Source organism: Sebastes umbrosus, chromosome 2 (assembly GCF_015220745.1).
Source record: "Sebastes umbrosus isolate fSebUmb1 chromosome 2, fSebUmb1.pri, whole genome shotgun sequence".
Lineage (NCBI taxonomy): Eukaryota > Metazoa > Chordata > Actinopteri > Perciformes > Sebastidae > Sebastes > Sebastes umbrosus.
Genome location: NC_051270.1, coordinates 26,682,522 through 26,706,484, shown reverse-complemented (window position 1 = coordinate 26,706,484; position 23,963 = coordinate 26,682,522). Strand labels below are relative to the sequence as shown.

The following is a 23,963-nucleotide window of genomic DNA, read 5'->3' as shown; positions in this document are numbered from 1 at the left end:
GCTATTGTTATTTTTGCTCAAATTAAATCTGCAGTAGGCAGAATGTTTTGGGCATCTTTGGGCAAAGAATCCATAATAACCTTTCAGCATATTATAATTCAAGTGCTCTGAGAGATAACTAGACTTCTGCACCTCCTCATGGCTCTATTTTCATGCCTTAAAAAATCTAGCCCGTGACGGGAGACTTTGGCCAATCACAGGTCATTTCAGAGAGAGAGCGTTCCTATTGGCTGTGCTCCGGCTGGTGGGCGGTGCTTGGTATTTCCTCAACTGATCTCAACATGGCTGCCGGATCACAAACTTTCTCATTTTACAGCTAAACAGTACACTACAAGATGTTTCTGAAAGTATTCGAGGCGAGAAATAGGCATTACAGTAACAGCATATTGATTCATATTTGATCAGCACTGCCTAGTTTGACCGTTTGATCGAAGTTTGTTTAGTGATTGACAGCTGCTCAGAGACGGCAGGCTCCAGCTCGGCTCTGATTGGTTGTTTTCCTCCAGTCTGTGAAATCTTGCAGATGCCATTAGGAGCACCGGAGGACACAGAGGCACATGATATTTTTTTTTTTAAATAAAAAAAGAGATAGTGCAATATAAATATAAAAAATATAAAAGATAATACAATATAAAATATAAAAATACAATATGTATATTTATGAGATGACAGTTTTGCCAGATTACAGTTTTGCCAGATTATTGCACAAAAGTGTCTGTCAGATAATTATATATATATATATATATATATATTATGCCTTATTCAACAATGTGTCCAACAAAAAGTATAACATTTAACAAAATGTATTTAACATCCAGCTGCTCAATGGTCTACAGACAAGATAGTAGGCCTCACAGATAAATATAATCTTTACTATTTTCTGATCATCAAGGTCAGTTTACATCAATAATGTTTGTTATACGTTTATTTATTTATTTATTTGATGAATACTGATATGAAATGAGTAAAAATAAATGGTTTCTTTCTAGAATGAGGTACAACCAGTAGGGAGGTCACCTTCTCTATTTTTAATAATTACTTTTTATAGTGCTTCCTGTATTGTAATGTATTATATGTATTGTTGTAGTTTTTTTTTCTTTTTTCTTATCTGGACCTTGAGCCTACAATAAAGTTTGAATTGAAATGAATTTATTTCGTTATTTGATGAATACTAAAAATGAAATGAGTCAAAATAAATGATTTCTTTCTAGAATGAGGACAACCAGTAGGGGGGTCACCTTCCCTATCTCTCTCTGTGAATCACTGCACTGGGCAGGTTGTACTTCTGGTCATTGTTTATGGACTTGTCATGGACAATAACAAAGATGACTTTCTGGTGAATAACATTCTCATTCTTGGAAAATTGTATTTGCACAAATCCAAGTATATAAAAAAAGTGGAACCTAGGTTTTAATGTGTTTCTTTCTGAGTTTATTTCATACATAAAAGCCCTTAAAGTCATGAAAAACAAAAATGCTTTGAAACTAGAATAGAAGAATATGAATTACAGGTACAGCCCAATAGCCCTTAATTTAATTTATTATTATTTTCATGTATAATTTTACATAATTTATTTGTTTGAGCCATGTTGTTTGTAAATTTGAATTTGTTTAATAAAAATATAAAAAAAATAAAAAATAAAAGGTTGTACTTCTGGTTGTAGTCCTGCCTTGCTGTAAAACTACAACTCCCAGTAGCTGAGCTCGGTGACCGCCGCCGGATGTTCTGTGTTGCACAAATTTGGCGCTGATCTATCCGGGTACTTTTATTTCACTGCTTCCTTTCGCGCCGGGTAACCGGAGAGCCGTGCGTCCATGTGCGCAGTGACTGGGGGGATTGATAGACGTCTGAAATATTAACTAAAATCCGAGCCGCCAACACAGAGTTTCTCGCAATGGATCCTGAGTCTTTGGTCGAGGCCCTTCGGGGGACGATGGACCCCAACCTGCGGGAGGCCGCGGAGAGACAGCTGAACGAGGTAACCACGGAGACTAGACCCGTTAGTGGTGTGATGGAGGCCGAGGCCCGACAACAGCGAGATAGAGCGAGGCACGCAGCCTAGACTACTGTTACCATGACAAATAGAATACCAGAACTCCACCTGGATACTGCTCCTAACGACCTCATTAACATCACCACTACATATCCAGTAGCGTTAATTCAATAGTATGTCTTTATTTCGATGACACAATAACGTTAGCTTCATCATGAGCCAGCTGTGTGGCTAATGCTAAGCTAAGTTCTCGCTCCGCTAGAGGAGGTAGGTAATTATTAGCTCGTCACACAACAGTTTCAGTGAAGTTTTGACTATTTTAGGAGCTGACACGACATAATAATAACATGTCTGGCGTGTTAAAGAGCAAGTGAAGCCGGGTGAAACGTGGGTTGTGTGCTAGTTAGCGTATTTAACAGCAGGAGACTGATTTAGCCTAGCTTAGCTTAGCTTAGCTTAGCTTGCTGAGCTACATAGCTGCTGCTGCTGCTCACGTGTCACTGTGACAAGCCCTGAAAGTGATGACATTATTCAACAACGCAATAACATTTATACATGAGCCAACTATTCGCTGTTTGCTTGCCGTAGACACCGCTTAATATGTGATGGTTGGGTTTTGTTTTAAAGCTACTTGGTCAATAATAAAATAGAGTTTTTACGTTAGCACGAGTTGAGCTAATGTTAGCAACACAGTCCACTGGGTTCAAGCAGCAGCAGGACTATTTAAACTAAGTTGTGTTGTTTTCTCCTCATCTGCTAGTTATGTTTTACCAGTTGACTTGTATTTATTTATGTGGCTTATCAGTAAGCCAGCAAAATGATACAAGCTGTAAAGTTAGAAATTAGGTGTCAGAAAGAAGTTTAATGGCTCAGATTGAGACTGAACTGGGTAACTTTGACTATAACCTGAGGCTATGGAGTCCTGTCTTATTTGACATTAGTTAGGGGGGAATTAGTAGTTTGCATAGTTTCCCTAAATGTCTTATCAGTTAGTATGGACAGTGTCCTGCATTAAACAACTTAAAGCCTTCATTTCATGATTTCTAATAATTTTTTCCCAGAAGATGTTTGGAGCTCACTGATTTGTGTTTTGACTGTTTGCTCCACATTCTTCTACATCTGTGCTCCTTTAAGTCAGTTAAATTAAAATGGATGACAGTTATCCAAAACTAAAGCCTCCTCATCTGCTAGTTATGTTTTACCAGTTGACTTTTATGTAATTATGTGGCTAATCACTAAACTTAACATTTTTTGTTTTTGCCAGCAAAATGATACGAGCTGTAAAGTTAGAAATTAGGTGTCATAAAGAAAGTTTAATGGCTCAGATTGAGACTGAACTGGGTAATTTTGACTATAACCTGGAGTCCTCTGTCTTATTTGACATGTACAGTATATTAGTTAGGGGGGAATTAATAGTTTGCATAGTTTTGACTGTGTTTTGCTCCACATTCTTCTACGTCTGTGCTCCTTTAAGTCAGTTAAATTAAAATGGATGACGGTTATCCCAAACTAAAGCCTTTTTTTTAATGTTTTGTTTTCAAGTGACAATAATCCAGCCATAGCATGTGTTCAGTATGTTTTGCCACCTTCAACCATGTTTATTTTTGGCAGTGCAAGTGGCTTGGATTGTTTTTTTTTACACCCACATATGCCTCCATAGTGATGGCTCACTTGAATGGCATATAGCTTGGAGTGTGTTCTTAGACAGCTGGCTGGAGTTATTTGAGTTGTGTACAGAACAAAAAGTCATGTCTTCTGGAGGAGGATGGAGTAAATCTGTTGGAGTGCATAGTTTCTAAATACAGTGCTTTGCTTAGTCATAAACTGACTTTGTTTTTCATGGGAAATGGCCAGATAACAATTGAATAAGGCTTGACTAAATGCTGAAATACATTGCATGATCTTTAAAAATATGTTTATACATTGTGGTTAAAAGCCCATAGGATGTGTTTTAATTAACATCTCATAAATCAGTTGGTCATCTCATAATTTATCACCTTTACAACTTCACAGGGACCAACCTTTTACACCTTTAGTTCTGGAGGAGGCAATAACACATAATTACATGGGTTGGAAATTAGCACCAGCCAAATGCTGGTAACATATGCAAGTGGCTGCTAGATTTGCTTCACTCACCAGCCAAAAAAAACAATGGTAATCTAATGAGTGGCTGCTAGATTTTTGAATCAACCAGCCACTGTGGCAGGTGGACAAAAAAGTTAATTTCCAACCCTGGTTATAAACCTGACTTTAAGTCAAGTCTAGTTTAAGTTAAGTCATAATCAACCCAATCATGTACCCATCACACATGAACGCAAACACTTGATGTGTCTTAATGTTGTTAAATATTGTGGTTGTTGTGCTGCCTTAATGTTGTTGTTGTTGTTGTATAGTGAATTTGTACTGTCTTGTAATTGTTTTTATACAGTGTTAATTTTCTTAACCAAGATGTCATTCCCTGTTAGCTAACTCTGGTACAGCTAAGAAGCTGTGCACTGTCCCTGTCAAATAAATAAATAATAAAATAAAAATATAATCATGTTTTAGATTAGAAAATTGACAAAAAAATACCTGCACTGCTCTGGATCACAGCTGGTTGATAATATGAGCATCTATTTTCAACGCATGCTGGTGTTTAAAAAATAATGGACCCTATGGGATTTCTTTGTTTCGTAAACAATGTAAAAATGCAACAAAGCACACAATTACTCATCAATTTCAAAAGGTAATAGTGTAATATCCGCTTTTGTTATCCATCACTTAGCAACAGACTTAAAGCACCTGTATGCCAAACATAAAATACAACCTCCCAAGTTCCTTTATGATGGGAGCTCCCAAGTAGCTTAAAGCCACGGCCATTTCCCAACAGCACATCACAGTATATCACCAATAATAACTGGAAGTAGAGTTCATGCAAAATAATATGAAACCTTCTTCATACCAAACGGTGTGAAAATTGATATTCTAAATGTTGTTTCAGTGTTTATAACCGGTTTACATTCAGCTGTTCATATTTCTGCTTTCCAGGGTCACACCCAGGTAAACTTTGTGTCCACTCTGCTGCGCGTCACCATGTCTGATCAGCTGGATTTGCCTGTCAGGCAAGCAGGTGAGTCTAAACTTTGGCTTGTAAAAATAGTTCAGCAGTCGGTAAAAGGTGATCTTATATAAAACTATACGGAATAGAAAATCAACTCTGCGTATGTTATTCATGTCATCCCTGCTATCTGCTGGGACCAGTACATCTTTACAGTCAGCTGATATGTGTAATCAGAGATGGGTGAGGGATGAGTTCAAGCTGAGGTGGAGATCAACACAAACAGGTCAGGGTTAAAGTGCCAGATGTGCCCTGGTAGAAACATCTTCTAGGGAAAAAATGTAGAAAGTGAAAGCTATTCTTCCAAACTGTCTAAAAGCAAATGCACTGGTTTGCTAATGACATTTTGACACATTTCTCATTGGATTGAAGTTTAAGTGTATCTTCTCAACAATTATATGCCCATAAAGATGAGACCTTCATGTGCTAGGAGGCTCACTTTTAGATTGAGACGGAGATTAAATCCCCAAATAAAAATCCATAATTGGATTTTTGACATAACAATTTGTAAATTATTGCTGGAGAAGCTGCATGAATACTTCACTAAGTCTTTTTTTATTTAGTTCAAAACTATTTATTGAGCATACAAAAAAAACATGCAAAATAACACTTGCTTAGGAAAATAAATTGCCCTTTTCTATTTTCAGTGTTGCTGTTATGAGTCCTAATAGGTAGCGTTATTTTAAAACAATGTTACGACACACAGTCTGTGCTTTTTCCCTCCCCCTTGTATCAACTGGGTCCACCTAAGGTTACTGAGACACTCTGGCACTGTGTGACTTACCACTTTATCACGCATCTGACTCCAATTTTGTCCGATCGCATTATCCGAGAAATGGACTAGATATTCTCCACGATCCCAAGTTAAACAGGTCACTTATATAACGGTTTCTAAAAAAGATAATTTAGCGATGTTACATGATTCACACTTGTGTTTTTGTGAGGCTAAAGTGCCACGCTGAAGAGCAGTGGACACGTTGAGCTGGTTAAATATAGCTTGTTTTGCTTCAGTCAAACGCTGCTCTGTGAGGAAGGTGTCAATGGAGGGGGAAATCAATGTTCAAAGTGAAAATCTTGGCCAAAGTTGTTGTATAAAGTACACAGATAGTATCTGAATCATTGTGCGTCCACCTCCCAAGTATTCATAGCTGTACTAGCAAATGAAGCTGTTAGAGCCGTGCTTCGGTGCAATGAATTACTTTTCCAGCTGTAGGAAAAATGTCTGACCATGTTTAAAGCAGAATAGAGGAGGAGCAGCTCCTCCAGACTGCAGACAAGCTGTCTGAATAATATCACAAATGAAGCTGATTACAAACAAACATTGTCTTTACTTATTGTATTGGCACTTCCTCAATACACTTAGGTTGGTCGGGTTGTTATTCATTTAACTCCTGTCTGGCTTGATGTTGGGAGGCAGGCCAATATTTAAGAAATGCTGTCAGTCACTCTACTTCTTTTATGATCGTTTTATTTGTCACTTACTGCATAATTTTCAGTGAATAGATTGCTCAAATGCATCAGTCGTAGTGGTTTTATAACAGACAGCACAGTTGAATGTGGGTTTGAGTTGTTTTTGAATCCGTATTGGCAGCATGTACAGTATGTGGGGAGTTTTTGAGATCTCTGCTTTGAGATTTCTGCTGCCAACCGAATACAAAGGAGGTAAATTAAATTTTATGTGTGGTGGTCAAACCGTTGAAAAATGACACTGCTGTCAATAATTGTTGAAGTGTCGCTGTTGAGTTTTTAAATGTTGTCTTTTTTTGCTTTGAGGACCACAAATTAAATTCCATTCATCTCAATTGTGTTTGTGTTGTACCAGAAAGGACTTTGACCTTAAAACTTAGAATGCAAACCATGCAAAACTCTACATTTTGCACAGCTGCCAGAGTATTTTTGTGGTCTGGTAGAACTGACCCTTTTAAAGTATCTGGTTCCCATGTTTGTTTAGATTAGATCCAAGTGCTCGCAGCAGATATTGTGGTAGGCTTTTTGTATTCATAAAAAAAAAACCAAGTGATTGTATACTTGAGCTCACTGTTTGATTAATGTTGTTTGCCCAGCGTAGGTGATTTTATACGAACACTAAGGTCATTTTAAATAGTTAATACACTACAACCTCAATCCCTACAGTTTTAATATGTTCCTGCTTTGGACTGGAGCTGCAGTTTACTGAAGCTAACAAATAAATTGTGTAGCTGTTATGTTAGAGAATGTCTAATAGGAATAGCCTAGTTTAATAAATTGCCTCTGTAATCATACCTGAAGAGGGTATTTCACCATTTTGTATGCCCGTTCTTTAATTTTCTATCATCAGCAGTGTTGGCCGATAGTGTAGTTTGGTGGTCATGGGCAGAGGGGAGGGGGTTTATGCTCCGTCAGCATTGATAGGCTGGATTATGATTGCCTCGCCAGCGGCGTAGACGATTGTGTCAGCAGTCTGACGTCCGCCACCCAGCCCTCACTCCTCCACTCCCTCAGATGCCTCTCAGAACAGGGCCCCACGTTGTAGATGTGAACCCGGCTGACACCCTTGTGCCACATTCAAAACTACTGAACTACAGACGGCAGAATTTATTTCTGCCTTTTAGGCTTTAGGTGGTTCTGAATTTACACTACAGTGTAGCACACAGTCATGATGTAAATGCAGTCAATATGATGGATGCACGTTCGGGAGTTGCATGAGGTTGTACACCAAATGAATTCTAAAACTATACAATGTGGTTTTAGTTACTTAGTAGTTTATCTGCAAGCTGCTTTACAGAGTAGTATTAGTCACTTGGCAGATTGTTTTGTAGAGATGGAGAACTGAATGTTGCTCATACATGTATATGTCAGCATTTATACTATACATAGTATGTGCTGTGTTGATGTTAAAGGGCTGACCCTTGCGTTTTCTCTCTCTGTCTAGGTGTGATTTACCTTAAGAACATGATAACCCAGCACTGGAGTGATGGCGACGGTACAGCCACAGAGACTCCTGCTGTCAATAACATCCCCGACGAGGACAGGCTGTTCATCCGAGACAACATAGTGGAGGCCATCATCCACTCCCCCGAGCGCATCAGGTAACCACACACACCCCGCTGGTTGAGTAGAGTCAAAGGAGCTCACGGTCGTCCATCTATGTTCTCTACCAGTCGCGCTTTTCCACTTTGCATACAGTATTCTGTCACTTTCTAAATCACCCAATCTAAAACTGTACTTTTGAACCTGGCAGGGTCCAGTTGACAACATGTATCCACCACATGATCAAGCACGACTACCCCGGCAAGTGGACAACCATCGTGGACAAGATCGGCTTCTACCTGCAGTCAGACAACAGTGCAGGATGGCTGGGCATCTTGCTCTGCCTTTACCAGCTTGTCAAAAACTACGAGTAAGTCAGGGTTCTCTATCTTAATTATCTATCGTATTATAACACCTGACATGGGGTTAACATTGTGTGGCTGATGTAACCTGCGTGTGAAACAGATACAAGAAGCCAGAAGAGCGTCAACCTCTGGTGGCTGCCATGCACATCTTCATGCCCATGCTGAAAGAACGCTTTATCCAGCTGCTACCTGACCACTCCAGTGACTCTGTCCTCATACAGAAACAGATCTTCAAAATCCTCTATGCCCTCTTCCAGGTAACGTCACAGCTCCCTAGCATCTTCTTTAGCTGGGATTAATGAATGAGAACATGTGTTTGTGTTTTTTCTAAAGAAAAATGTGTCTAGGGCTGCAACTAATGATTAATGCAACTAATCTGTTGATTATTTTCTTGAATAATCGATAAGTTGTTTGGTCTATAAAATGTCAGAAAATGGTGAAAAATGACGATCAGTGTTTCCCAAAGCCCAAGATGACGAACATATCAAAATATCTGGTCTAGGGCGCCTGGGTTAGCTCAGTTGGTAGAGCGGGCGTCCATGTATCAAGGCTTGGTCCTGACCGCGGCGGCCCGGGTTCGAATCCGGCCTGTGGCCCTTTCCGCATCCACTCTCTCTCTCCCCCCTTTCAAGACTCTATCCACTGTCCTCAATAAAAATGGAAAAATGCCCCCAAAAAAATAACTTTAAAAAAAAAAAAAAAAAATATCTGGTCTAATTAGAGTAAGTGTAAAAAGATTTATCAAAAAACAAAATGGACTCCCTTGTTTGTCTCCACAGTACAACCTCCCGCTGGAACTCATCAACAGACAGAACCTGACAGAGTGGATGGAGATCCTGAAGACAGTAGTGGATAGAGATGTGCCTCCGGTAAGGACACAAAATGAATTCATACCGCACTAATATTGCCGATGACTCCTTACAAATTGTCCGGTTTCCAAGATGTAAACATTTCAGTTCTCCACACGCTGACTGTGCCAACATTGGTTTTTGATATGTGCAGGAGACGATGCAGATAGATGAAGATGAGCGGCCTGAGCTGCCATGGTGGAAGTGTAAGAAGTGGGCCCTTCACATCTTGGCCCGGCTGTTTGAGAGGTAAAAATCCGATGATTGTTCCCATAACTTGTGTAGTAAATAGGGCTGTCGATTAATTAAAATATTGAATCGCATGATTGTCCATGATTAAAGGGAGGTTTGTCAAGTATTTAATACTCTTATCAACATGGGAATGCTTGCTTTACGGAAATATATGAATATTTATTGGAAATTAATTAAAAACACAAAACAATGACAGATATTGTCCAGAAACCCTCACAGGTACTGCATTTAGCAGAAAGAAATATGCTCAAATCATAATGTGGTAAACTGCTGCCCAACAAGCAACAACAGCTGTCAATGTGCTGACTTCACTATGACTTGCCCCAAACTGCATGTGATTATCATAAAGTGGGCATGTCTGTAAAGGGGAGACTTGTGGGTACCTATAGAACCCTTTCTGACAAGATAGAATGACGTGGTTGGTACCAGTGGATTTTTCTAGTTTCATATGATACCAGAATCTTCACTCTAGCCTTAAAACTGAGTCTGCTACAACCTCCGAAAGATTGATTGCGTTAAAGAAATTAGTGGTGTTAAAACAAATTTGCGTTATTGCAATAGCTTTGACAGCCCTAGTAGTAAATTGTACAAATATGTTTAACAATAACATTCACTGTATTGAACTTTGCAGGTATGGAAGCCCAGGCAACACAACCAAAGAGTACGCAGAGTTTGCTGAACTTTTCCTCAAGGAATATGCAGTTCCTGCTCAGCAGGTTAGAACTTCACAAGCCGTAATTCAAGCAGCAACGCCCCAGTCACACTGAACTGTGTCTCTTTTGAAGTGCACCTCAAAAATATAAGGCATTTCTTTGTTCATCTGTCTACTAGGTGCTGCTGAAAGTCTTATACCAGTACAAGGAAAAGCAATATGTGGCTCCCAGAGTACTCCAACAGACACTCAACTACATCAACCAGGGCATAGCTCATGCTCTGACGTGGAGAAATCTCAAACCACACATCCAGGTACAAATAAAGCATGTCTGACTATCCAGTAAACAATTCCCAATACAGTAAGGGACAAGTTTTAGATGTTGGTTGTGCAGTACCAACATTGTAAATCTGTATTTGTTTTGATGTACTGGTTCAGCCATCAGATGAAAGAAGCAAAACTAGCCTGACATCAGAACCACTCCGTGACTCAGACTCTTTATATTTTGTTTTTCAGGGCATCATTCAGGATGTGGTCTTCCCCCTCATGTGTTACACAGACAGCGATGAGGAACTCTGGCAGGAGGATCCATACGAGTACATCCGCATGAAGTTTGGTAAGCAGAGAAAGTTGCTGCCTGTTATTCAAAAAGGATTTGCGTGCACCGGTGATGACTAACCATTTATCTGATGTCTGCTGTCCCCCTTAGATGTATTTGAGGACTTCATCTCTCCAACAACTGCAGCCCAGACACTCCTCTTCACTGCCTGCAACAAGAGGAAAGAGGTGAGTTCAAATTGTTTTGTGTTTAATTTCCTTGAGGCTTTGATTTTTGGTCAGTTAGGAAAAAAGTTCCCATAATGGAAAAATCAAACAGATTCTGCCTCTATCCCCTCAATTCATATTTAATGAAATCTAATCCAATATGTTCTTCCTCTGTTTAGGTGCTGCAAAAGACGATGGGCTTCTGCTACCAGATCCTCACTGATCCCGCCTCTGACCCCAGGAAAAAGGACGGTGCCCTCCACATGATCGGCTCTTTGGCTGAAATCCTGCTGAAGGTAAACACCCCTCAGCTGGCTTGTTAGCACTACTTCTTTGACAATTCCTCTTTTCTACACACAGATTAGAGACATTTGATTCCATTCTGAGCAAAACGGGTGTTGAACATTTTTAACATGGCGCAACAAACAGTATTTTCACAGCACCTTCCTGTTTTTCACCACGACATCCGTTTTGAGCATTCAGTCGGAAATGATGGTCTCTAACTGGGTTTAGAGATGATTTTGCAGAAGTTGGTTTAGCTTTGGGCTTTTAGAAATGGTGAATGCTGTTGTACTTACTTAGTTGTGACTTGTCAGACTATTGAAATCAAGTTTAATATTTCAATGCTGTGGACCAAATATTCAAGTGCTGATACTGTAGAGTTGTATCAACCAGTTTATACACAACTTCAGTCTGAGCTAGGGATGGGAATTGGTAATCAATTCCTCTGATTGATCAGATTTTTTTTTATCGATTCCTGGTAAATTGTTGGGTGGTTGGCCACCGGCTGCTAACGTTAACACAACTGTCAGAAAGCGTTGATAAGCGGAATCGAGTCTGAACAGCCCATTTCTAGAAAGTATCAAAGAAGTCATAGATGTTTTTTTGTTAAAGCTGAAAATGAATCGTACGAGATGAGTGTTGTGTTTGACCGTCTTGTGAAACTTGACAGTTTATATTTCTTTCTCTACACAGAAAAAGATTTATAAGGACCAGATGGAGTTCATGCTGCAGAATCACGTCTTCCCCCTGTTCCGCAGTGAGCTGGGCTATATGAGAGCCAGAGTAAGTGATCATTTCCCAACAGGCAGACTGAAGACGCATGTGTTAACTTTGCTTAATAACAAGCTTTTTCTCAACCTCTGTTTCCACACAGGCCTGCTGGGTGCTGCATTACTTCTGTGAGGTGAAGTTCAAAAGTGACCAGAACCTGCAGACGGCTCTTGAGCTGACCCGCCTTTGTCTAATCAATGACAATGAGATGCCAGTTAAGGTGGAGGCTGCTATTGCCCTGCAGGTCCTAATCAGCAACCAGGAGAAAGGTGAGCAGTAAAGTCATGCAGCTGGTGTTTTACTGACGGCACTCTATACAATGGTTTTTGTTTTGAGAATGTGTCATTAAGCAGTTTTTCTTTGAGTGTCTACATTAACTCGTGTGTTGTATCCTTTAGCCAAAGAATACATCACCCCCTTCATCCGGCCAGTGATGCAGGCACTCCTGCACATTGTCAGGGAGACGGAGAACGATGACCTCACCAATGTCATACAGAAGATGATCTGTGAATACAGTGAGGAAGTGACTCCAATTGCAGTGGAGATGACACAGCACTTGGTAAGTGCAGTAAAGAGGCTGCATGTTGAGGTCATCGTTTCACATGATGCCATCACTGAGTGGCTTAGTGAACTCTCCCTATGGCTGCATTGTATAAGGGGAGCTTCATTTCAGATGGAGTACAGGCAACCAAGATTATAGTCACTCACTGAGTTATCCAAAAAGAAAGAATAATCAGATTTGTATTAGGGCTATCAAAGTCAACACGACAATAACACATTAACGCAAATTCATTTTAATGCCACTAACTTCATTAATGCAACTTGCGATTTTTAGATTGTAGCAGGTTTATTTTTAAAGATAGAGTGAAGATACTGGCATTCTATGAAACTAGAAACCTAAGGAATCCATTGGTACCAATCATGTCATACTAGCTTGTCGCGAAGGAGGTTAAATAACACTCCAAACATTTGCTAAATTATGGCAAGGAAAAACTGGCATGGCCATTTTGAAAGGAGTCCCTTGAACTCTGACCTCAAGATATGTGAATGAAAATGGGTTCTATGGGTACCCACGAGTCTCCCCTTTACAGACATGCCCACTTTAACCCATACAAAATGTGTGATTAATTGCGATTTAATATTTTAATCGATTGACAGCCCTAATTTTTATCCAAACATGTAATGTGCCTGACACATATGGCAGCTACATATCCAAGTTAAGGATTATAATTGTCTCACCAAATTAACGGAAAACATGCTTGCTTTTCTTCTCTTTATCTATCAGAAGTTTGTAAAAACTTGTGCAGGTCAGCTGCACAGCAGCTCATATACCATTTTTGTTCCACAATCCTAATAGTCTCTGTGTTGGGTCTTTGTCAGGCTATGACGTTCAACCAGGTGATTCAGACGGGCCCTGATGAGGAGGGAGGAGATGACAAGGCTGTGACGGCCATGGGCATCCTCAACACCATTGACACATTGCTAAGTGTGGTGGAGGACCACAAAGAGGTAAGCAGCATAGCCACTAAGCATGCTGCCCACGCACACACACACACTCCAGGCTGATCACTCATCTCAGCGCCACTTCCTCTGCAGAAGCAGCTCTGGTCTGCTGTAGCGTTCCTGCCAACACACTTCAGCCACCCACCAACTCCTGGGAACGCGCATCTGTGTTCAAAATGACTCAGAGGCTGAGGCAGACGCTAGAAATAGTGCCGGGGCACGCTGCCACCATGTCTGCTGAAACATAGAACTGCCAGTGCTCCGAGCCAAGAAGCCATTAGGTTTGACCAAGCATCGCTTTACACTGAGGATTTTTGATTGCACAACAGTTCAGCAGTTCAGATTTCAGCGATCGTCGGTGTATTTCACTTGGCTACAAAGAATTGGAATCGTTTTTATTTGACCATTGACTTTACAGTCCTTACTGTAAAGTCAACCTGTTCAATTGGGATCATTAGAGGACATTACAGGATCGACACACCAGGGACATGAAAAAGCATTGGTGGTCAAGAGGTGCTTATCATCATTGCTTCTAGTTGATTTGACTCAAAATAATTTACTCATTCACTAAAGGTGAAAGTCATGGGTTGTTCCATACCTTACACCGAAGTTAAATCATGTTTTCAACGTAGCAGGGATAGTTGATAATTAATAGAATCATGCCTTTCATGCAAACTTCCCTTTTTTATATAACATACAGTTTTATACGTTATAACATTTGAAACATTTGGTTAAAATATGCTTTGAAACTGAGGCCTTTTTTTAACCCATTTAAATGGTTTCCCAGCAGCATACTGTGTGTGTATATTAAGACTGACCTGAATGCTTTGAAGCTTCGACCGTTGCCATGGTAATCGAAGTCCAAATCAGTATTCGAATACATCATTTTTATTTTCATACATGCATTACCTCAAAAATCCCAGTTAGCACATGAAATAAGGAACATTAATTCCACATTATCCATTATGCATCAACATTAATTATTCTGAGTTATTCTCAGACGGATAGCTCTGTTTGTTGTGTGTGTAGAGGGTGTGCGTGTGTGTATGTGCGGTGCTGTCCCAGGTGCTGAAACGCAGAGAAGACCGATGGACGGTTTCAACAAAACCATGTCCTTTATTTTATATGTTGGCATAGGTTACAGTATATTTATTTATTAATTAGTTTATAACCCTACACATGAGCAAATTTGTTTCTATGGGCTATCACTGTAATGTATTTTGTTATTGCACATTTTGCAGCTTTTGTTGTAGTTGTTCCCCTCCCACCGTCGTTTTAATGTCTACCGGGTCTCAAGCCTGATGGCTGCATCGGGATGTTCCACATGTGAGGATAGAATGGCAGTAGGAGTTTTTTTTACTCAGACACAACCTGCCACAAGAGGAACAAACTTTTTCTAGTAGCTTTATAGCAGCTATCTGACTGAGATCTGTTTCTCTTACTGACTGACTGACTGACTGAGTGAGTGAAGGGTGAGAGGAGACTGATGGATGTTGTCTCTCTATCCCTCTCTCTCTTACCCCTTTCCTGTGTTTCCTCTGTGTGTGAGTGTGTATATTATGTGTGAGATTGATACAGTTGGCCTACACTGAGCCAGCCTGTACCTTTTTAGTGAGATATATATATATATATATATATATATATATATATATATATATATATATATATATATATAAAACACTAAATTAGTGCTTAAAAAATACCAAACAACCACATGTGGTGACAAAATAGATATTATTATTAACACTTATTGTTTCACTCACTAATTACATAATAACACAATATTTGTAGTATAAGGAACATGCTGTTGAGTTGAATCTATACACAGATTTGATCCCTACAGCGTTATCTTCTCTGATGTATTATATTGATTAAATCCTTTGACCCTCGTGCTGTTTCAGATCACCCAGCAGCTGGAGGGCATCTGTCTGCAGGTGATCGGCACTGTGCTGCAGCAACACGTACTGGGTAAGCAGGTCCTTCCTGTGCTTCCACATTCCACCCGCATGTTGCACTAAAGCTCCCTCTGTCTGCCTAAGAGATGATCTATTGATAATAAACAGACTATATTTACCTCCAGTCACTCACTTGACTTTCTTTCTTTTCCCCAGAGTTCTACGAGGAGATCCTGTCCTTGGCTCACAGCCTGACCTGCCAGCAGGTGTCAGCACAGATGTGGCAGCTCCTTCCACTGGTGTATGAAGTCTTCCAGCAAGACGGATTTGACTACTTCACAGGTATGTGGCTGGCGAAGAACCAGTGTAAAGATTTTAAACTAGAATAAAAAGGAGCACTAGTGGCAGATCTGTAACAGACAATATTCATAATATTGTTCAGCTGTGTGAAAAGTAAATGTGTTTCTGTTTCAGATATGATGCCTCTTCTTCACAACTACGTCACAGTTGACACAGATACTCTCTTATCTGACACCAAATACCTGGAGATCATCTATAGCATGTGCAAGAAGGTACAATGGTGCAGTTGATAATGCATGATGTAACAGACAGTGATTTCAAGCTAATTATTTGAGGTGATTGCTGTGTATTAGAAAGTTTACCTGAGTCTGTCACCTCTCACAGGTCCTGACAGGTGATCCAGGTGAGGACCCAGAATGCCATGCAGCCAAGCTGCTGGAGGTGATCATTCTGCAGTGCAAAGGTCGTGGCATTGACCAGGTCAGCATCTATCAAATCTCCATTTCAAACTGCTAAGCCACACAGGAGGCGTTCACTCCTGACATCAAGATTCAACATTTTTAATAATACTATTCATAATTGACCGTTTTGCTCTATTGAAGATGACCTTGCTGTCGTTGCAGGTTGTGCCCTTGTTTGTGGCTGCTGCATTGGAGCGTTTGACGCGGGAGGTGAAGACCAGCGAGCTGAGGACGATGTGCCTGCAAGTGGCTATCGCTGCACTTTACTACAGCCCCCCTCTTCTCCTCAACACTCTGGAGAACCTCCGCTTTCCAAACAACACTGAGCCTATCACTAACCACTTCATTACCCAGTGGCTCAAAGATGTCGACTGTTTCCTTGGGTAAGAGTTTCATGAGCATCAACAGTGCAAATTAGCACCACAGTACACATGGTACTGACAATTAACTTTCTAGTCTAACAATAAAACTCTTGAGCTCGGTATTAACTAGGCTTGTCGCGGTAGTCGGTGTTAGCGGTGTTACAGGTGTTACAGGTGTTACAGGTGTTACAGGTGTTACAGGTGTTACAGGTGTTACACGGTGGTTGGGCACCCATTTAAATAAAAAAACATTTAGTTCATTTTGCCGTATCACCGGCGTATTATCAATACAAAGTCGGACGACAGACACTACAAACTGACAGTGAATGCATCTGCTCCATACAGAGTCTCAGGTCAGAGTAGTAGGACTCATATTTCACACACACGGGACAAGAGAGTTGACAGACAAGACGATTCGAAGCGAAAAGCAAAAGCGCCTATTTGGCAATATTTCAGATTCAAACCCAATGCTATAAGGGAACGTATAGCGTCAATGTGGCCATGGCCATGCGGCGGACGGATCGGTCACAGCCGGTGTGCGCTACGGAGCACAGCCACCCGACATTACAGATCAAAGTAAGCGCGCTACATATATTGACTGTCATCTTTTCTTGTAAAATGTCCGGTGTAATTGGTAACACCGGTGTTGTCAAGAGATTATTAACCGGTGGGAAAATCTCTTCACCGTCACATCCCTAGTATTAACTGCAGAAACTTGTAAATTTTATACTTGTCAAATGTATAAACTATGCATCTATTAATAAATTCATTGCAATTCATCTTTAATTATGATGATGACAAATGCTGATCTCTAGAGCCCAAAATTATGTCTTCAAGCTATTTACTTAGTATAACCAGCAGCCAATGAAACCCAAAGAAGTCGCCGTATCTAGCAATAGTTCAGTCAACTAATAACTGTAATTTCAGAACTGTTATTATCATAAATGCCACTAAGTTTTTTTCCCCCTTGCTCCCCTCGCAGCCTCCACGACAGGAAGATGTGCATTCTCGGACTTTGTGCTCTCATCGACCTCGAGCACAGGCCTCAGGCTGTCAACCAGGTGGCCGTCCAGCTTCTTCCAGCAGCTATCCTACTGTTCAACGGCCTCAAAAGGGCGTACGCCTGTCGAGCAGAGCATGAGAATGACGAGGACGATGATGATGAAGACGGGGAAGACGACGACGACAACGGTAAGCCATTAATGTTTGATGTATTCAGTGTTGCTTCAGCCAAGTTCAATATTCCTCTGCAAGGCGAGTTAAGTGTATTAAGGTGTTCCCTAAACTCTGTGACTGAATGTAGCCGAGCTGGGCAGTGACGAGGATGATATCGACGAGGAAGGCCAGGAGTACCTGGAGATGCTGGCGAAGCAGGCGGGAGAGGATGGAGACGACGAAGACTGGGAGGAGGACGATGCTGAGGAGACGGCACTTGAGGGCTACACTACAGCTGTAGATGACGAAGACAACTTAGTGGACGAGTATCAGATCTTCAAAGCCATACTACAGAGTAAGACGACAACCTGATGATGTGAAAGCTAAATCAATCAATGAAATGGCTCAGTAAAACAAATAATCAATCACTAATCTCCCTTTACTGTGATGCAGATATCCAGAGCCGTGACCCAGCGTGGTACCAGGCACTAACACAGGCCCTCGACGAGGATCAGGGCAAACACCTTCAGGACATTGGCACACTTGCAGACCAGAGACGGGCAGCACATGGTGAGCGCCTGCTGAGACTGCAACAAAAAATTCAAATTAAACTCTGATTGCAGCACTTCAGTCTGACAATAAAGCAAATTCTTTTTTACATGCTATTTCCTGCTTTTTTGTTATTGATTTTGTTGCCTTAAATTTTGTTTTAATTCTAAATGTTATTACAAATGCCATTTCATCTATACATTTTACCTGGAATAAAAGGTACTATAGTATTCATAGCCTCTATCCACTTATACTACAGTCCAGCGTGTTGCAATAAGCTGCTTTTGTGCCTTTTTATGGACAGTAAAACATGATTTTTAAAAAATGATGGGAAGATTTAAAAAAAAAAAAAAAAAAAAAAATCATATTTTAACCTCCATAAAAGAAAACAATAAATATAAGTTGTAATCCAAGTTCAATACTTGTCAGCCGAAGTGGTGGCCTAGGGCAGTGGCTCCCCACCTTTTTTTTCTTAAGGGACCCCTTTTCTATCAGAGTAATCTGATGACCCCTGACTGACATATTTTATGGATATTTAATATTATATTAAATGCATAACAATATCAGTACAGAACAACTGATAAGCTGTACAATTAACCCAAATAGTGAACACAATAACTGCAGGAAGTTTGTGTAAAATGAGCGATTTGAATAAATTGAGCAGATTATTTCTTGTGAATAATGCATCACAGATGAGTTTTCCTGTTATTTTTAATACAATTATCTGGATTGTCATTTTTTTGTTTTTTTATTTTTATTATAACAATCATTCATACCAAGTTCAGTGTTTTCTTCTCCCTGATGCTTAGCCATTGTTCTATCAGCTTTGGTTGTTTTAACTGCCTACCTTTCTAATGCAGGACGCGGCTGTTTAGCAGAGAGGAAAGGCTCTGTGAATATAGCTGGTGTTCAGGTCATCACCGTGCCCTTATCCTGTTTATGTCTTAAATAATAAGCCAAACTTTGAAATTAACAACTTCATTTAGTTTTCTTCACAGAAATGAATGAAATGCTGAGATATAGGCCAACTGTATATATTTAAAAAAACATTGTCTTACACCCTGTTAAAATCAAGAAGGCCTCACGAGCCCTAGTTGGGAACCAGTAACCTTGAGGTTTAGGGGCTGATGAGGAACCGCAGTGTCCAGTCTGTTGTCGCCATTTCTCTCTCCCCTCATTCCTGTTATCTCTTCTTTTTTAAAGACATAAAATGCATTGGATCACACTGTGGCTCCTAGTCTTGTCTTCAAGTTGTGTATGATTGCAGGGAAGAAATTAAAGTCCTTACTCATCGAATGACGACATGATATGTGTCTTGGGTTTCCTGACAGTTAAAATGGCCAACATTTAGGGAGCGGTCTAGCACCAGCTGTGTAGTTTATGAACAGTGAACAACACTCCCCTTCGGGAAACATTATTTTTAAGTACTGTTGCTTATTATCTTATTACAGAATCCAAGATGATCGAGAAACACGGCGGGTACAAGTTCACAGCGCCAGTGGTGCCATCTACTTTCAACTTTGGCGGCACTGCTCCAGGAATGAATTGAGTCATCCGTTCTACTTTTTATTACTCTGTGACTGATTGTAGTGAAGTGAAAAAAAGCTTGTGTTGTTCCCTTAAGTAGTGGTTCCAGAACTGGTTCTTCTCAGTCATTCTTCAATCTGTCAAATGGGAAATAAGCACCAGAAGATGTGGGAAAGCAACTAAAATGCAACCAATGGCTGGGGAAAACAAACCAAGAACTTGAGCACGATGCAAGAGAAGAAGCTCTGAACAACGTTGTCTTCTGGAGCCCAGTGTGGAGGGGATACCATGATGGCAACTCTTTCGTTTTTTTTCCCACTTTAAACAAATTTGGGGGATTTAACAGGTAGAAATTGATAATGGGACTTAATATTGCATTATCACTGTTGTGGCCAATTGGCCGTAATAAGATTATACCTCTGGTAGTGGTGATATCTACGTTATTTTCTGCATAAACAAACACTCATGTTTATGTACATACAAGCCAAGGTTATTGATTTTTCAAGTAGCCTTGAAAAACAACCGGAGGCATTTGTAAGGTGTTAACAGCTGTATTCATATGTAGCATATTGGATACTTCATAGCACTATGTGATGCCTGATCTCTGTAAATTAATGACTAGCACTTTCATATTGTTCAGGTCTCCTAGCCTTCTGTATCAGACTGCAAATTTTTTAAATTGAAGACTTTAAAAATGAAAACAGCTGTAACTTTGTTACTTTGCAAGCGACTTCTGTAATGGCTGGTTGTCACACTTCTGGTTACAGAGGGGATCAGTGAGCAACTCGGAAACTATTGATTTCAGGAAAAAAGAGAATGCTCTTGGTGTTCAGTTTGGCTACAGGACATGGGTTTGTGAGCACTGAAAGTACAATTGAATACATCATTGAAGCATGTACAATTGGACTTATCGTGAAGGTCTCAAGCTTTTGGTTGGTGTATGGATGAACCATCTATATATACAACAACATATTAAAAAGAAAAAAGCTAAGGGACTCCATGACCTCGAGTGTTTCCTTAACAGGATGATGTTTATTTTATTAGTAATGAGTGTAAGCTTCACTGTTTTTTCAGAGGTCTCCACCAGAGAGTACAGTGCTCTCCTGTGATACCAGAGTCGGTGTTTTTTTTATATTGTCATGCACTGTATTTGTACACACAAGCCTGGTTAGATGTTGTGCTCTCCACAGAGCAGCTCTGTGCGTTCCAATATCCATACTATTTAGTATGCCAGAAAAGGATTTGGTATGTCTCGATACATATTATGTCAAATGCAGAATGCCAAAAATACCAGGATGTCCTACTACATTCGGTCGTTTTTCGCAGTATGCAAACCAGCATGCTTTTCTGGCACAGTCCTATGCTCAGCGAATATATGAGCAAGAGGGCTGGATAGGTCTTTTTTCAGAGAAGAGATTTAAAACATGTCTCAGTAAAGCGCAGGTGTAAATAATATAATCTGCAATGGCTGAATTCAGGGTCTTGTATTGTGCAAGCTGGCTCACTGTCACATCACTTACTGAGACACATAAATTGACCATTTCACAATTATAAATGCAAACAGTCCAGTGTCGGAGTTTATTTCCTGTTGCAATGTATGTGAATGACATAGGCTGACAGGAAGTAAACATGGACACAAGCTGTTGCCTAGCAATGCAATTCCATTGAAACGGTCTATAAAACAGAGACACTGGGAATATTCAGCACAAACACATCAGCTGACATGATGCCTTAAAGTGGATCCTGCTTTATTCCCTAATCTTGGGGCACTGTTTTGAGTCAACGTATAGTTTCAAGACCATTATTTCACTTTTGTTCTGTGTATATTTCTCAAGTAATGTGTTTGATCCATTAACCACTCAGCAAATCCGGTATTGTAGCATATAAAAAAACTGCACACATTGCACAGATAACTGGAGGAACCCTGGTTAATAGAGGCCTGCCATCTTATTATTACCTGCAGGTTCCTCTAGATATGTCCAAAATACTTGATTTGGGCCAATTAAGGGTCAAAATAATTTCCTGTCCTTCAAAAATTCTTCGTCATCTTACCTCGTTCGGTAGTTAGTCAAGTCAAATCAATTTTATTTGTATGGCCCAAAATCACAAATTTGCCTCAGGGGGCTTTACAATCTGTACATGAAACGACACCCTCTGTCCTTTACAGTGCGACCCTCTCATCGGATGAGGCAAAACTCCCCCCAAAAAAACCTTTTAACAGGGATAAAAGAAAAAATGGAAGAAACCTCAGGAAGAGCAACAGAGGAGGGATCCCCCTTCCAGGATGGACAGACGTGCAATAGATGTCGTGTACAGAGTAACAACATGATGAAAATACAACATAGACAATCCATATGTCAAAAAATAATACGTATGTGAGAAGGTGGATCCTGGAGGATGTCACGCAGCTTCATGGTGTTGCCAAACAGATAGAGCCAGAGCAACACGACCTCCTCTCCACACCAAACAGATAGAGCCAGAGCAACACGACTTCCTCTCCACGCCAAACAGATAGAGTCCGAGCAACACAACCTCATCCTCTCCACCGTGGAACCTAGAGAGAGGACCAGATTTTCGTTTTTATTTTCCAGTTGCTTGGTAATGTAAACTTATGTTACCCATGCCAACAAGCCTCCTTGGACTGAATTAAATTGATAGAGAGGCTAAATCTCCTGGAGGACGGAGGTCCAGGTCTGTCAAGTGGAATGAGGCACCAACAGCCAGGAAAGGCAGAGAGAGGTCCCAGTTAATGATGCTCTTTCTTTTTTTTAAACTCTTTTTTTATTTATTATTTACATGAGGTCATCATGGGTGTTACAATGTCAGATCACAGTACATTTTTGTAAATACATCTTAATATACAATGTCACACTTCAATCGACGGTGTAAATACACAATCCATTTTTCCCAGTACTCGATACTTTTTTCAAATTTCAGCCTTCAAATAAATGTGAGTCTTTCCGTACAATATATTTCATTTACAATACCCCGTCTTTGGTCTAATGTTGGAGGATCAGTCTGCATCCATTTTCCAGTTATGGCTTTCTACCTACTTGCCAAGAGAATCTTTATTAAATATTTATCTTTGTGTAAAACATTTTCTGGTGTTTTTCCCAAGCATAGTGTAATGAATGAGTACTTTAACTTTATTCCCATTATTTTATGGATCTCAGTTGCCACCTCTTGCCAATAAATGTTGTATTTTAGGGCATGCCTCAAAAATATGGAAATGATCAGCCATTGAGGTTCCACATTGCCTCCAAGAAAAGCCCCGGCTCTGCCTGCCTGTTTGCAGTGCTGTTAATTTAGGAGTGAGTTAATGATGCTTTTAAAGGGTTGGTTCAGCCAAATAGAAGTATACACTTCAATATACAGTATATATATATACACCCTACCCTCATATACACCCTACTTGCAATTAACATGCAGTACTTTTATACTGTTAGGCATCTTCATCTGTAAATATGAATCATCTTTGTATCTTTGTAAAGATGAATGAACACTTCAAACAGTAGAAACAGCTCTTAAATTTCAGTTACTACTTTATAATGAAATGCAATGCACGTGTCACTGTCTAGATCAGCTATTCTCAACCCCTGGGCCGGGACCCACCGGTGTGCCTCAGAGAGCCACCTAGTGGGCCGCCAAGGTGCTTCCAAATGGTTAGATTAACCTGCTATTTTCTATTTCAGAGGTTGTAGCGGGCTCTCTTTTAAAGCTAGAGTGAAGATACTGGCATCATATGAAACTAGAAAAACCTAATGAATCCATCGGTACCAACCATGTCATACTACCTTGTCGGGAAGGAGGCTAAATAATGCTCCAAGGAAAAAGATATGTGAATGAAATTAGGTTCTATGGGTACCCACGAGTCTCCCCATTACAGGCATATATGTATGTCACAGATGCAGTGACACAAAATGGAGCAATTTTTTAAACCAGTGAAAGTATTCAGTGAGGAAATATGACCCTGAATACCTTGGATTCATAATGTCAGGCAGTGATGGGTGAGGGTAAGCTGAATATTTATGTGGGTCATTACACCTGACAGTGGCATAACACATATTTATAGCCCAGTTTGTCATTTATTTGGGAACGTGGTCCCCGGAAATGTTTTAAAGGGGACATATTGTAAAAAAAGTGAGATTTTCATGTTTTTTTTTATTATAAAGCAGGC

General features: G+C 40.1%; 1 protein-coding gene across 3 annotated transcripts; it reads left to right on the top strand.

Annotated features, from left to right (window-relative positions):
* Window positions 1-1,770: 1,770 nt before the first annotated feature.
* Window positions 1,771-20,786, top strand: ipo7 (importin 7). 3 transcript variants are annotated; one of them, XM_037746482.1, is made up of 25 exons: window positions 1,771-1,978; window positions 5,021-5,102; window positions 8,002-8,158; window positions 8,311-8,469; window positions 8,565-8,721; window positions 9,244-9,333; window positions 9,467-9,561; window positions 10,196-10,280; window positions 10,396-10,530; window positions 10,733-10,832; window positions 10,926-11,002; window positions 11,161-11,277; window positions 11,957-12,046; window positions 12,138-12,303; window positions 12,433-12,593; window positions 13,415-13,543; window positions 15,439-15,505; window positions 15,649-15,774; window positions 15,907-16,004; window positions 16,117-16,212; window positions 16,356-16,576; window positions 17,538-17,746; window positions 17,859-18,065; window positions 18,164-18,280; window positions 19,711-20,786. In XM_037746482.1, the coding sequence occupies exons 1-25, from the start codon at window positions 1,895-1,897 to the stop codon at window positions 19,806-19,808; spliced, it is 3,123 nt and encodes a 1,040-aa protein (XP_037602410.1). In that variant the 5' UTR covers window positions 1,771-1,894; the 3' UTR covers window positions 19,809-20,786. The 3 variants fall into 3 exon arrangements, with proteins under 3 accessions (XP_037602410.1, XP_037602420.1, XP_037602415.1); XM_037746487.1 differs by lacking the exon at window positions 1,771-1,978 and adding an exon at window positions 2,127-2,260; XM_037746492.1 differs by lacking the exon at window positions 5,021-5,102 and having other exon boundaries at window positions 1,796-1,978.
* Window positions 20,787-23,963: the final 3,177 nt, after the last annotated feature.